Here is a 12,445-nt window from a genome sequence, read left to right as displayed (position 1 = left end):
TCAAGGTGAGTAGGTGGAATCTATTCTTCGATTCGGTCAAGACAATGGAAAACCTATTTACTTTTAATTTCGTGTGTCACAAGGATTAAAATGGTCACTATAATGGGACAGATCTTCTGTTCCGCTGGGTTATCATGTAAGTGGGACGTGGTTCATTCGAATTCAGCGATCTCAGCGAGCTGATCAAGTGGGTCAAGGCCTCAGTGCAGATCCTGCCGTCAACGTGGGGTTTCCTCAACTGCTCCTCCTGCTGCTGAAGGAGTTCCGTTTCCATCTCCAGCTTGGAGCTTTCCGGCGGCAGTTCTACTTCCACTTCTTGCACACTCTCCTCGGAAATCCTTTGAGGGATAGAAACTAGTGACTCCGGAAGAGTAATTTCTTGCGGAGCAGGAAGAGCCACATGCTGCTGATTAACCGACGGCTTCTCCACTTTCACCAACCACTCGATGGCCAGAATAATGTGGTCCATCAGCAAGGCAAGGGACTCATCAATACTGGGTCCCAAGACCAAAGGAGCAAAGTTCTCTCGATCCAAGCAGGGACTATCGTCCGCTGGAGATTCGTTTTGACCGGTGGAGAAGAACATGGCGATGGGTGCCAGTAAGGAGCGCATAAAAACTTGAAATTTCTCCACTGGCCTGATCTGATCCCTTTCCATCTCCACCTGAACGGGATTCGAAGGCAACCTCCATTCTATTTCCTCGCACTCGCTTTCCGATTTCTCGCTCCAACCGTAGTAGAGCTTATAATCGATGACACCGCCAACCCGATCGTGCAGTTCCTCCAGCTCCTGGAGGTAATCCATTAGATTGTCTCGCTTTTCAGCGGGTTGCTCCACAGGTTCCTCCTTCTGACGTTTCACCTCCTGGTGTTCCCTTCTGCTTTCCTGCTCCTTGATCTTTCTTTTCTTCTCTTCAATCATCTCCTGAATGAACTGCTGTTGCTCCTGCAAACGTGCCACAAGAGTCTCCAGCTGCTGTTTGTATTCACAGCACATCATCGCCCTGGTTTCGCTTTCTGGCACATAAGTGTGCCTGGTCATGGATGTGCCATTCTCCTGGCTGGTGCTCGATATGGAAATGGGCTTGGGACTCATGTAGAGTATCCTAGCTTGACCTTTGCGCAGGCCGGAAGAAACGACCTTGTTCTGGAAGACCAACTTGGGATCGAAGGTGAAGTTCCAACCGCCTCTGGCGCGTTCTTCTCGTCTGGTTTTAGATGTCCTGGTGGACTCACTCTTCTCTGGATCCTTAAAGCTCCCTGGTTTACCATATTTCTTACAAGATGAGCTTCTGCCCATCACAATACTTTTAGGTGGTGGTTTTTCCATGGCTTTTTTAAAGCTTTTTGATGAGCTAGGCAAGTTTTGATCCTGATAAACCCGCCTTCGATCTTCCCTTTGCCAATATGTATCCCCATCGAATTCGTTTCGTATTCTTACAACGCAGCCATACGGTTTTCCTTCCTCTTTCAATAAATCATTCCGGTTCCTCTTCACCTTCCGGGGATCCAGTTTCTTCTGAGGATCCCAGGATCTGTACGAGAGGTACCGCCTTTCTGTTTGCATCGCTGCTAATTTTCCTAATTTGTACGTACTTCTGCTTGAGATTTAGATCGAGTTCTGCTTACGAAAAGTTTCTGACAGCCTTTCTAGACTTCTGTTACACTAAGAAACAATTTGTTATTGGTTAACAACAAACATTCCTATGAAATCTACAAAAAAGTGATTATTTACTGATAAAAAATATTCAGATGATGTGATATGTAGCAAAAGTAAGAATTGCTAAATTAGTTTTTAAAGGTTGACGAGGTAACATTATTTACGCAAAACTAATAACAACATTTAGTATACATTTCTACCATTTCAAAATCAAATTCAAATCAAAAGGGTCGTGTTCTTAGTTGTTATAATAAATTAAAGAAATTTTAAAAGCGAATAGAAAGTAAATGGATTTAATATAAAATCAACAGAATTTACTTACCACTTCTTTGCTAATCTTAATTTCTCCTTCCCCTTTTGATTAATCAAAAATCCCTGCTTTTACCGATCGAAAACCACCCATATTTTCCCACTGTGCACCGCTTTTGGCATCTCTTAATTTAATTATGCACAACAGAGAAATGTCAAGCGGTTCGCGGCTGCTCATCGCCTCGTTTTTACACTCGAACTGAGTCCTGATTGAGGCTGTCCCCGCATTTCTCGTGCTTCAGTGCGTTCAATTTGATGGCAAGGTGCCAGGGACGTGTGGTGGTTGCAAGGGGATGGAAGGGGGGCGGGGGGGATTCGGGGGGTGGATGGTGGCCGCTCCTCATTTAAATGACCCAACGCAACGGCGGACTGATTCTGACAGGCGCCGCCACAGAAATTTCTCTGCCGGCTAATACACTTTTAATATGAAATTTCATTTCGTTTCAACGATTGTCCAACAATTTGTTGTTGCCGTTGTGTCTCTGTCGCTGCTGCTGACATGTCACTGCGATGAATGCGAAGGTTGCCAGTGGTCGCACAGTGGGCCTAAACAGCTCAATACTTGCCCGGTGACCTTGGTTGGAAAGAAACTTGGAATGCCCTCTACTAATCGTTAAAAAATGTTTTACATCCGTTAAGCATTTCCATTTGAGAAATTATCTGTCAAGTTATTTTTAACGAAATTTACCGTCTCTTATATTTTATTGAAAATATAAAATATTGCCATTTTGAAGTTTATTCACTCACAGTTTATATTCACTTTGAAAACAATACTTAGAGGATTGGGAACACAAAGGCTTAAAGGCTTTAAGTTTATACATTACTCGATATTTAAATTTAGGTATCCCAAGATATCCAAAATACAAATTTATTTGACTTGAAATTAGGAAAAAGTATTAAGAACATGATTATCTTAAGAAGCGAATTTTTTAAGCTATCCAGAAAGTAAAAATGTTATGTAAATTGTATTGAAAATTCATAATATTTGGATTTGATTTAGAATCTAAGTTGTTAACATTGAGGAATTCCTGAAAACCCATTTAAAATTACAAATGAATTTTTTGTTTACAATGACAGAATTAATTATACAATCTGGGTTGATAAAATTTTATGCATTTCTGATGAAATCCAATTTTTAGTTGACTTCTTTGTATTTCACCGACTTAAAACCAAATCCTGCCCCACTGTTCGGGATGACTGGCCGTGTGATGGTGATGGTGGTGGGATTGCAGCGGATTGTGTTGGGCTAGGATGGCGAGGATTGCCCTTGGTTGGTAGTTGGTACTCGGTAGACAACATAGTGGGCCTGAACCCCGTGTGTGCAGTGATTTGGTCGAGCGGAGGTTGATGGGGGAAGAGGGTGCACTTCAGAGAGGGCGACTGATATCATTCAATGCTTCTAATTTACGGATTAATGAAGGCGCAACTTTACATATGGAAATGCTCGATCGTGGGAAGCGATTAGAGCGGTGCGGCGGTTTGCATTTGGATTGCATTCGGTTTTGGCTTTGGTTCGGTTCGGTTCGGTTGGGTTAGGTTTTTGTTTTGCTTTTGCTTTTGGCTTTGTTTGGTGGTGCGAAGAGAGGTCCCTTTTTAAAATCGCCCCTCGCCAGTGGCATTGATGGATTGCCCCATAAATTTGTGATTTGCTAAGCTCGACTGCCATTTTCCAGTCCAGCCGATCACAAAGTTAATTTGTATGAATATTTATGGGAGGTGGAGGTGGTTTCTATTCCCAATGTGTGTGGAAAAGTCAGAGTGCATATGTACCTCCCTCGGTCAGTCTGAGGTCAAATAATCAGGGGAAATGGTCTATAAATTCGGCTTAGATCCAATTTGAGGATTTTATCTCCAGCACTTGGAAATCCTTTGGGATTTCCCCTTTCCAAACTTTCTTATAGATGAAATCAATCTGCCAAAGTAAGCTTCAATTTTCCAGTTCACAGTTCGGCGCCTTGGCAAAAAACTAACGAATACTATATAGTGGGGTATATAGTACCACTCTATAAGAACTAGAAACATTTGTATGTTAAGTCAACTTAATGGAACCTTTTTAATATCTACTTATATGTTTTCTGTTTCTTAACGATTTGAAGACTTGATTGTGGCATGTGTTGTGATTAAAGGCTTTGCTTAAATAGTAAATACTTTTAGAGATATTGACTCTTCAGGGTGCCATTGCCATATATCCTCTTGCACTCCCAAAATATCCTGCATGCAGGGTTTGCCAGCGAGCAAACACTAATAATATTAATAACGATTATCGCCCGATGGAAATGAATCTGGCTCAGAATCGGATTCAAAGCCATAAATACACGATGCTCACCTCGTTCGTCCGTCCGTCCATCCATCCATCGATTGTATCTCTGCTCCGGAGTGATCCGATTCCAGCCGGGGAGAAAAGATCCGGGGGGCAGAGCGCCACGCGACGGCAGTTGCTTATCGCGGGTGACCAGAGAATCGCCACGTGCGATTTCATTGCCAATTCCATTCATAGTTCGACCAGCTCATGTGTGCCACTGAATGGGTGATGGCTACCCCCGCGGGCACACAGCTAGAACTCCGAGAAAAAAGGGAAATTAACCCACATTCGGAAGTTCATAGGCAACATTTATTGGGGTTTTTATTGGGTTTTAATAAAAACTTCACATATCCAATATAAATTAAACTTTTTAATTAAAAATTAAAATTAATAAAGTATTTCGATTCATAACTTAAAATTCCTTTGCTCAAATGATATAGAAGGAATTAATTCTAGGGTTAATAATCTGTCCAAGGAATTGTTTATAGATGTTGACAAATATTACATTTTGTTTCCTTTTTTATTTTCTTAATTCTTTTTAAAGATGTGCCTAACAATTCTTGTTTTTTATTTAAAGTACATATAATAATAATAACAATTTTTTTTTAATATAATTTATTATTATTATTTTCTTTATTTATTATTTACCTATTTATTTATTTCTTTTTTATGTGTTTACAGGAAGCCTCCCATGCAATTAGAGGACATTTTCGCACTACCCCTATCCTAATAGAACTGGTAGCTACTTTTCTGCCCTCGACTGTGTGGCAACCGGTAGCTACTTGTGGGCTGAAGCGGCAGGGGATTGGAACCGTCAGTTGAAAACCGGGAACAAAGACGGCGAGCGGGACCAGCAAATTTGCGTGCAATCGTTTGGCCTGCGTTTTTAATGACTTTTTCGACTCAGCTCGGGTTTTCCCCGCTGTCCCCCGATCTCCCCTTGCCCTTTGGCAAAGGCAATGCATTTAATTCGATTATGAGACGCGGAGTTCCTTGGCATAATATATATATATATATATATATATATATATTTGGTGGTGGCTTTCGGGAAAAAGTAATTGAAACTCCGAATGGCTGGCGGGTTGGCTGGCTGACTGGCTGGCTGGCTGACTGGTTGGATCGCTGAACGGATGGCTGTAAGTGGAACGCAGACGCCCCTGCCGCCCATCTTCACGTGCGACGGAGTACAACTAATGTGGGTGTTAACGGTGTGTTAAGTGATTTCGCCATTTGTTGTAGGATCGAACCGAGCACAATCCCAATCCCAATCCCAATTCCAGTTCCTCGACTTCGATGGCGACGACACCCGATAAGTATCGCGTTCTTTGGCCACTTGGCACACGCGTTTCGCACATATTTCAAGCGCTTTTCAGCTTTTCAGAGTGAAAAGCCATTCGCACTCGCTGCGGGTTGAACTTTTCATTTCCGCTTTAAAATGGATGAGAAGGCAATTGCACAAATGTATCGACTTACAATGCACGCCGCCTTTATTGCCTGTACTGTATTAGATGGAGGGGATTGGAACATACTTAAAAACATAATTTCCTCTTTAACCCCGGAAGTTTCTCAAGTTCCAGAAGGTATCTCTTTGAAGAATACTCGGATACTGGGTATGGGAAAGGAAAATAGCATTTTCTATAGTTAAATAAATTAAATTATTGTGCAATCCAAGCGCATGTTATTTTATTACATTTTGTCAAAGATTAAATTATGAAATTGACTTGTTAATAGATGTTTTTTAGGAAGAAAAGTATGTTATGAAGTGCGATTAGTTGCTAAGCTTTGGTATAACTCATAACTCTTAATAAATGTATACTCGAAAGCCAATTTAATGTGGTTATTAATATGGATTTCGTAGCCATCTTGGCAAAGAGTCCCCGCTCTGGTGTCCCGCAACTCGTTAATGGGTTAATCTAAAGGTGCAATTTATCTCTGCTCGACCGACCAAGTGTCGTCCCTTGTCGCCACCACCCCATAATTCGTGTGGACCCCGGGCTAATGAAAACTAAAAACTTCAATTACCAAAACAGCCAAATAATGCGTTTTTAAACCCAAAAATGTACGAGCTAAGAGCAGCGGCCAAGAAATTGTGATAGATGAGGGTTTGGCAATGTTTTTTTACGGGCCACTTGTTTGTGACCCTGCTCTCCTGCTTTCTAAACAACGAGTGACCAGAAAGGCGCAACACAGCAACCAAAAGAAAATGGCAATAAATCAGGGTAAATAACACACAACTACCAAGAGTTTTCCGGGGGGCTGGCCGCGTGAAAGGGTATCTCGCCCCGAAATTTCCCAATGGGGTGATTATTTAAAATTGTGCAACGCATAAATAGAAGTCAAAGTTGGCAAAAGAGGCAGCAGATGTGGGACCTGGTTCCCCATATTTGTTGTTTGTCCGCTTGTAATTGTGTTTTTGGCTTATTGCCTTTGCCCGGAATTTGTAAAATAGGAAAAACCCAGCGAAAGGCAATCGATATATCTCCTCAATCTTGTAAAGATCCATGGAGCAATCTATTCGAATATTTATTTGATTGCAATACAACATGTTATTGAAAGAATAGTGGTGTTCTTCATGCTTTCTTTTTTAAACATCACTCTCTTGTTTATTATTTTATTCGCATCACAAAAAAAGGTTATATAATAAACAGTGGTGTTTTTTAAAAACAAGAAAGTTGTTGGTATTTGTAACAAATTCCAAAGTCGTTTCCATATCCATGTTTAATAAAGATGTTAAAAGAATTGGTTTTATTCATAATGGTAATAGAAATTCAAGTTTTAGAGTGATTCGACCAGACTTATTGGAAGGTTGGTTTTAGTTAAATTTCGAAGAAAACCTGCTTTTAGTGATATACATAGATCTATGTCCCAGTTCCAGCTGGTGGGTCTGGTAAACTTAGGCCCACTTGCTCCTTGGGCACTGCGTTCATTGGAACTTTTTCTTGGTCTTCCTCGGAACTTATAGTCAAATTCTGAGATGCCCTTAACACTAGTGTGACACCTTCGTCATCTGCCTCTCGGTTCTCCCCAGATTCAACTGGTAAACTATAAATGAAACCGCGGCTTCTCAGCTGCCCTATACTAGAAGCTTCTTCATTTTCAGGTCGGTCATCGTCTTCAGTTGCACTTGCAGTCGGATGCTCCTCAAAGTCCTGGCCGTAAAGGATTCGGCGCTCTTCCTCCAATTCAGCTGCTATAACCCTACAAATCTCAGTTATGTAGGAATCCATTTCCACGAGATTGCTGTCTAGTTGTTCGAGCTGGAAAAACAGTTCTCCATTATTTGGTTTCTTTTTTCCGAGCGCTCTGCTATTTCCTTGCAAGCCTTTTTAATGAAAGATTAATTGTCAATCACCTTGGTCTGCAAGTCCTAGAAGTTTCTATCCCAATATTGGTTCAAAGTTTTTTTTATTTTTTGGCAAAAAGAAAGTCACTTTCGAAAAGGGAAAATTAAAAGGAGAGAAAGGGGCAGGGTTGTATTTTAATGCACCTGTGCTTTTGTTATCGAAAGGCAGTATTGATGCATTGAGTTCAGTTCGATTAAAAATTAAAGGAAACTAAACTTGGATACATGAATTTTCTCAAAGTTGCATCATTTACATTAATAGTCAAGAATACACAAAAAAATTGGTATTAATTATTTTTCTATTTCATTTTTCTATTCTTATTACATATTCTTATCTTATTAACACATATTTTACCTGTCGAGATAGATCGATTTTGTAACGGTTTATCCTCTGCATTAATAATTGGTTTTACTTTCTGCAATTTAATGTTTTAAAAACGGCTGAAGGACAGCCTTGGCATCGATTTTAAAACTATATCTCTTAGGAGTTCCTCAAAATATGTGTTGTTTTTAAAATAATAAAAATAAAACCTTTGACAGTGTAGAAAACAACAAAACCCGGAAAGCTATTTAAAATCAGTTTATTGGCTCCTTTTTATTAAGGTTTTGAAAAAGTTGTTGTTTTTGTTTGCCGTATTTGTATTGAAATATTCTGAACAAGATTGTGCATCAATGAAAATGTTGTTGATGTCTTAATGTGTTCTGAATAAGGTGTTTAAAATAATTATTAATAAGCATTTTCATCTTTAATTATTTAAATCGATGCGAAATCCGATGATAGGTCACTGACCTGTAAAAATAGTTGGGCACACTAACATAGATCAATATATCCTAGGTTCGAAACCAAATGAGAGAGGGGTAAAAGAGAAGATCAGCTGTTTGGTTATCGATAGGCCGAGAAAAAAGTAAAGCTTAAAATTAAAATGTCGCAAGTTAAGGAAAATCAATTGGTTTCCCCTTTGAAAAAAGCGGGAAAAGGAGCAGGATCTCCCGAGGAAGAAGCCTCATCAATGGCCGTCTCCACGGATGCCAGCGAAACGGAGCGCCTGGTGAAACTGGTCATGGACATGGGTTATCCGGAGGGCGAAGTTCGCCTATCGCTCGCCCAAAGCAACAACAACGTACAGCGAGCGGTGCAGATTTTGGTTGAAGGGACGGCGGGGGATAACGGGGCTAGCGAGTCCCGAAAACGACGACGTACTCGCCAGCTAGTGAAGCAGTTGCGCAGTTCCCTCCTCGGAAATCCTGTTTCCACGGACGACGCCATCGTCCAAATGATGCAAAATCCAAGGAGTGCCGGTGCACTTACGAATTTGGTCAATGGCAGCGGCGCTGAGTTCATGCAACTTTTGCTTGCTGATGAGGAGGAAGAGGAGCAGGAGGACCTGCTGGACGATGAGGATCAGGAGCAGCTAGAAACCAGCCAGGAGCAGACGTCCTCATTCGCCGAAAGCTCGCCAAGCAACTAAGGGAATCACAGATATTAATACCAAGGTATTCCCTTCATTCAATGAAATCCTAAGTAGATTACGTTATGCCTAAAAGAATTTCAACTGATTAGGTTCCTAAAAGACGTATTTAAAACATATTACCATAAGACTTAAGGGTTCAGATTGTTAAGATAAAAGTCGAATGTTTCAAGTCAGATATATATGAACATATTTTAAAATTGATTAATCTCTTTTGTAACCTCTTAAATCGGAAATGTTTGCTTTAATCATTAGTTAATTTGGACTCTCTTTGTTTCCATGTTTACAATCTTTGCAAAATCACACTGTTTAAGATCTAAGGAATAATTTCATTATTGAAGATTATACATATTTAATTTTTTGTTTCCTACCATGTACATATTTCAAATCTTTAAATTGAAGTTATATTACAACTTTTGCGTTTTAAATTCGAAGTTTACCTTTAAGTACCTTAAGTTGTTGAGATATAAAAACTTGAATAAATGAAATATGAAGTTAACTTATTTGAACCCTTAATTCCACCTTTAAAAATTGAGAAACTTATGAGCCAATTCAGCTTATCAGTTTTAATATAAGGATTAATAACAAGTACCCTAAAAATGCTCCACATGCACTTACAACGTTTAAAAAAATTTGTGTGAAATCATTTAAAAGAACCCTTACTTGTGCTGATTCAAATTTTTGTGCCACTATAATGTTCTCTAAGAAGAGTTTGTATATAAACTCCTCGAGAATGATATTACCTGATGTGCTGGTTTGGGAAATGTATTTATTTACCCTGCAGTCATCAGGAGACATTAAATGCATTAGGGTTACGCCATCCCCCAACCCGATTGTTGTTGTATTTGTTGTTGTTTCGGCGGATGTGACTCCGGTCAAGGAGCGGAAGGAGCCGGAACAGTAACAACAACAGCAATAGCAGTAGCAACCCTGTGGCAGTAGCAGTGCACAGCTTGTCAACCCTTTTCGGGCCGATGATTAATGATCGCTCTTTTTATTTTTCGTACTTCACAGTGTTTTGTACTGATTTCAATTTACCGCTTTCGCTGAAAGTTCCTTGGAGTAATGTGGGCTATATAGTGCATCCCCTAGGTTTTATTTTTTTCTTTTTGGTTGTTGCTTGTGGCGGCCGGGGGTTGGGGAATTTCGCAGTTGGAAAATTCTAATTAATTTTGACTTGCAACCGTTGACACTGTCAACCGCAGCCACGTAACCCACCCAGTAGCGTTTATCGCGTTTGATCGGCGTTGCGGCACACCGCAAAACTGCTTAGAAGGCGGCAACCCCTGGACGTCCGACGTCGGATTCTCGGTACTTGGTACTCAGTATTCAGCGTTCAGTGTTCACTACTCAGTACTCGGTACTTGGTACTCGGAAATCGAGGCGTAGGCGGCGCCGTCTCATTTATCACGGCCACGGCAACTGTCGCCGCTTTTTGGTCTGCTGGGGGTTAAGATTGCGCGGGTTAAGTCAGATTGCAGATTGCACGGCGAAAAAAAGGAATTCGAGTTAAAAATCTGTATGCTGTGGGTATTTGATATTTTATTATATGATAAAGCCTAAACATCATTACCAGATAATAGTTTAAATAATGGATAGTGAGAAACAGTAATTGCTTAATTAATTGTTAAAAACAAGTAGAAATGATATGCGCACTGATAAAAGGAGTATAAAGAAAGCCCAGATAATCGTATTATGATTAAAGATTCGATAAGTTAGAGTTAAATATGGGCTGTCTTAATATTTGCTTTATTGAGTATCTAAAGAATTTTACCTTTGTTTTTAATAATTATCCTGCCACGAATTAACCTTAAAATTAGCTAGTTAAAAATGTATTTCACAAAACCACCCATTAAAATCGTTTTGGTTCAATGTATCTCAGATTCTGAGAACCACATATTTCTACTTTGCACCTTTGATAGCGAAACCCCCATAGGGGACATTGTATTTCAAAACCCTATTTCAACACGTTCGATAACACCCGATTTGATCGGGTTTTTTTTTTTTTGTTTTGTTCAGTTCCCGTGCGATTCATATTTGGTTCGGGTTCGCTGGACTTTAAAATGCAATTGTCACGGGCCGTAAATTAGATGTGGAGAAATCCGTAATTCGATACTGCGATGACGTCGCTGACAATGGCATGCAATCAGCCCTGTACGTCTGCCCATTACCTTTACCGTTATACCAGCTACCGCCGCTTGTTAGCCTCGTTGGCATATTTGTGGGAGGGCGGAGAGGTTACCGAAAAGGGGCGGGGCCTTTATCAATATGTTGACAACAAGCCGGCAATAATAATTGCAATAACAATTTGCAGCGAACCAAAGAAGCGTGCGAAATATGTTAAAAAGGGAGATGGAGATGGGGATGGGGAAAAGGGTTACGATCCAGTAATTGCCCATGTAAAAGAAGCGAAAGAACTGGAAGCCAAGACCTTGTTATTTATTGATGTTGCTTCGATCATTTCAAAATGGGTTGTTAAAGCAATTTCACATGCAAATGAGGGCCACGATGATGGGCCGACCTCTTCTGCGATGACAAACGAGCAAGCCTGGGAAATCCTAATCCTTGGCCAGGAAATCGATGACCGCACGCGGAAGTCCGAGAGTCCTGCCACAGGATATGTGTACGTACGAATATGAATGCAAATCGAACCGCAGCTCGGATTCAAGTGGGGAATTCAGAGAGTTTAAGGGGTGGTGGGGAGAAACCCAAGCGTTGTGCTCACTTTTTATTTGCCCAAGCGCTTAATTGTGTAAAAAAGGACCGATGATAGTCCTGCAGCAGCAGGATTCACAACCAGAAGGAGCAGCTGCCGAGGGCTGCCAATTAATAGATGGAAATGGATTTGCGTAAGAAATATGCGTTCCCATTTCCACTCCACTCCCCGCTTTCCGCTTACCGATTCCCATTTCCATAGGCCAACAATGGAGAGCGAGCGAACCAGAGACAATTAGGCAATTATTTGCGCAAAGGATCAAAACCAAAACAAAAAGCCCTGCCACCCATTCACCACCCATTCAGTACCCATCCACCCCCTGACCCTCGACTCCCCTCCGCATCCTCATCCTCATCCACTTCCTCATCCTCTCACTCTTCCTCTGGTGGGAAATCGCTCAATGTGTCCATGGGTTCGGGCATTCCTCTTTCCGTGTGTTCCAAATTCCGAGGCCAAGGAAGATGAGCAGTGCCAATTGGCGAACCAACTGGTTGCTGATCACTTGGCGTTTTTGAGGTGAAATCCGGCTATTTTCTAGATATTTACGCGGTATTATAATATATTATATAATATATTTTTTATACCATATGTCAAACTATTTTATATGTCAACCTGAAATACGATGTGGTATACATACATTTATAAG

General features: G+C 40.7%; 3 protein-coding genes across 3 annotated transcripts in view; 1 reads left to right on the top strand and 2 right to left on the bottom strand.

Moving 5' to 3' along the window:
* Nucleotides 1-26: 26 nt before the first annotated feature.
* LOC108088612 lies at nucleotides 27-1,647 on the bottom strand. The gene has a single exon (XM_017186500.1). It carries the CDS (start codon nucleotides 1,565-1,567, stop codon nucleotides 98-100), a length of 1,470 nt encoding a protein of 489 aa, XP_017041989.1. The 5' UTR covers nucleotides 1,568-1,647; the 3' UTR covers nucleotides 27-97.
* Nucleotides 1,648-6,993: 5,346 nt separating this feature from the next.
* On the bottom strand, nucleotides 6,994-7,747 carry LOC108088615. Its single transcript, XM_017186503.1, has 2 exons — nucleotides 7,624-7,747; nucleotides 6,994-7,528 (listed from the first exon to the last, which is right to left on the bottom strand). Exon 2 carries the CDS (start codon nucleotides 7,496-7,498, stop codon nucleotides 7,130-7,132), a length of 369 nt encoding a protein of 122 aa, XP_017041992.1. The 5' UTR covers nucleotides 7,499-7,528; nucleotides 7,624-7,747; the 3' UTR covers nucleotides 6,994-7,129.
* A 730-nt stretch (nucleotides 7,748-8,477) lies between these two features.
* Nucleotides 8,478-12,445, top strand: part of LOC108088614 — a 42,127-nt gene continuing 38,159 nt past the window's right edge. Inside the window, exon 1 of the mRNA XM_017186502.2 lies at nucleotides 8,478-9,108. Coding sequence (XP_017041991.1) covers nucleotides 8,538-9,083 — 546 coding nt within the window. The 5' untranslated portion in view covers nucleotides 8,478-8,537 and the 3' untranslated portion in view covers nucleotides 9,084-9,108. The remainder of the gene's footprint in view (nucleotides 9,109-12,445) is intronic.

This window comes from Drosophila ficusphila, unplaced genomic scaffold (genome assembly GCF_018152265.1).
Source record: "Drosophila ficusphila isolate 14025-0441.05 unplaced genomic scaffold, ASM1815226v1 contig_198, whole genome shotgun sequence".
NCBI classification, from domain to species: Eukaryota; Metazoa; Arthropoda; class Insecta; order Diptera; family Drosophilidae; genus Drosophila; species Drosophila ficusphila.
The sequence above is the reverse complement of the archived record's forward strand: the minus strand, read 5'-3'. Positions and strand labels throughout refer to the sequence as shown.

Excerpts from the sequence above, each read along its gene's own strand:
- LOC108088612 (XM_017186500.1), bottom strand. The coding sequence starts at position 1,567 with ATGCAAACAGAAAGGCGGTACCTCTCGTACAGATCCTGGGATCCTCAG.
- LOC108088615 (XM_017186503.1), bottom strand. The coding sequence starts at position 7,498 with ATGGATTCCTACATAACTGAGATTTGTAGGGTTATAGCAGCTGAATTG.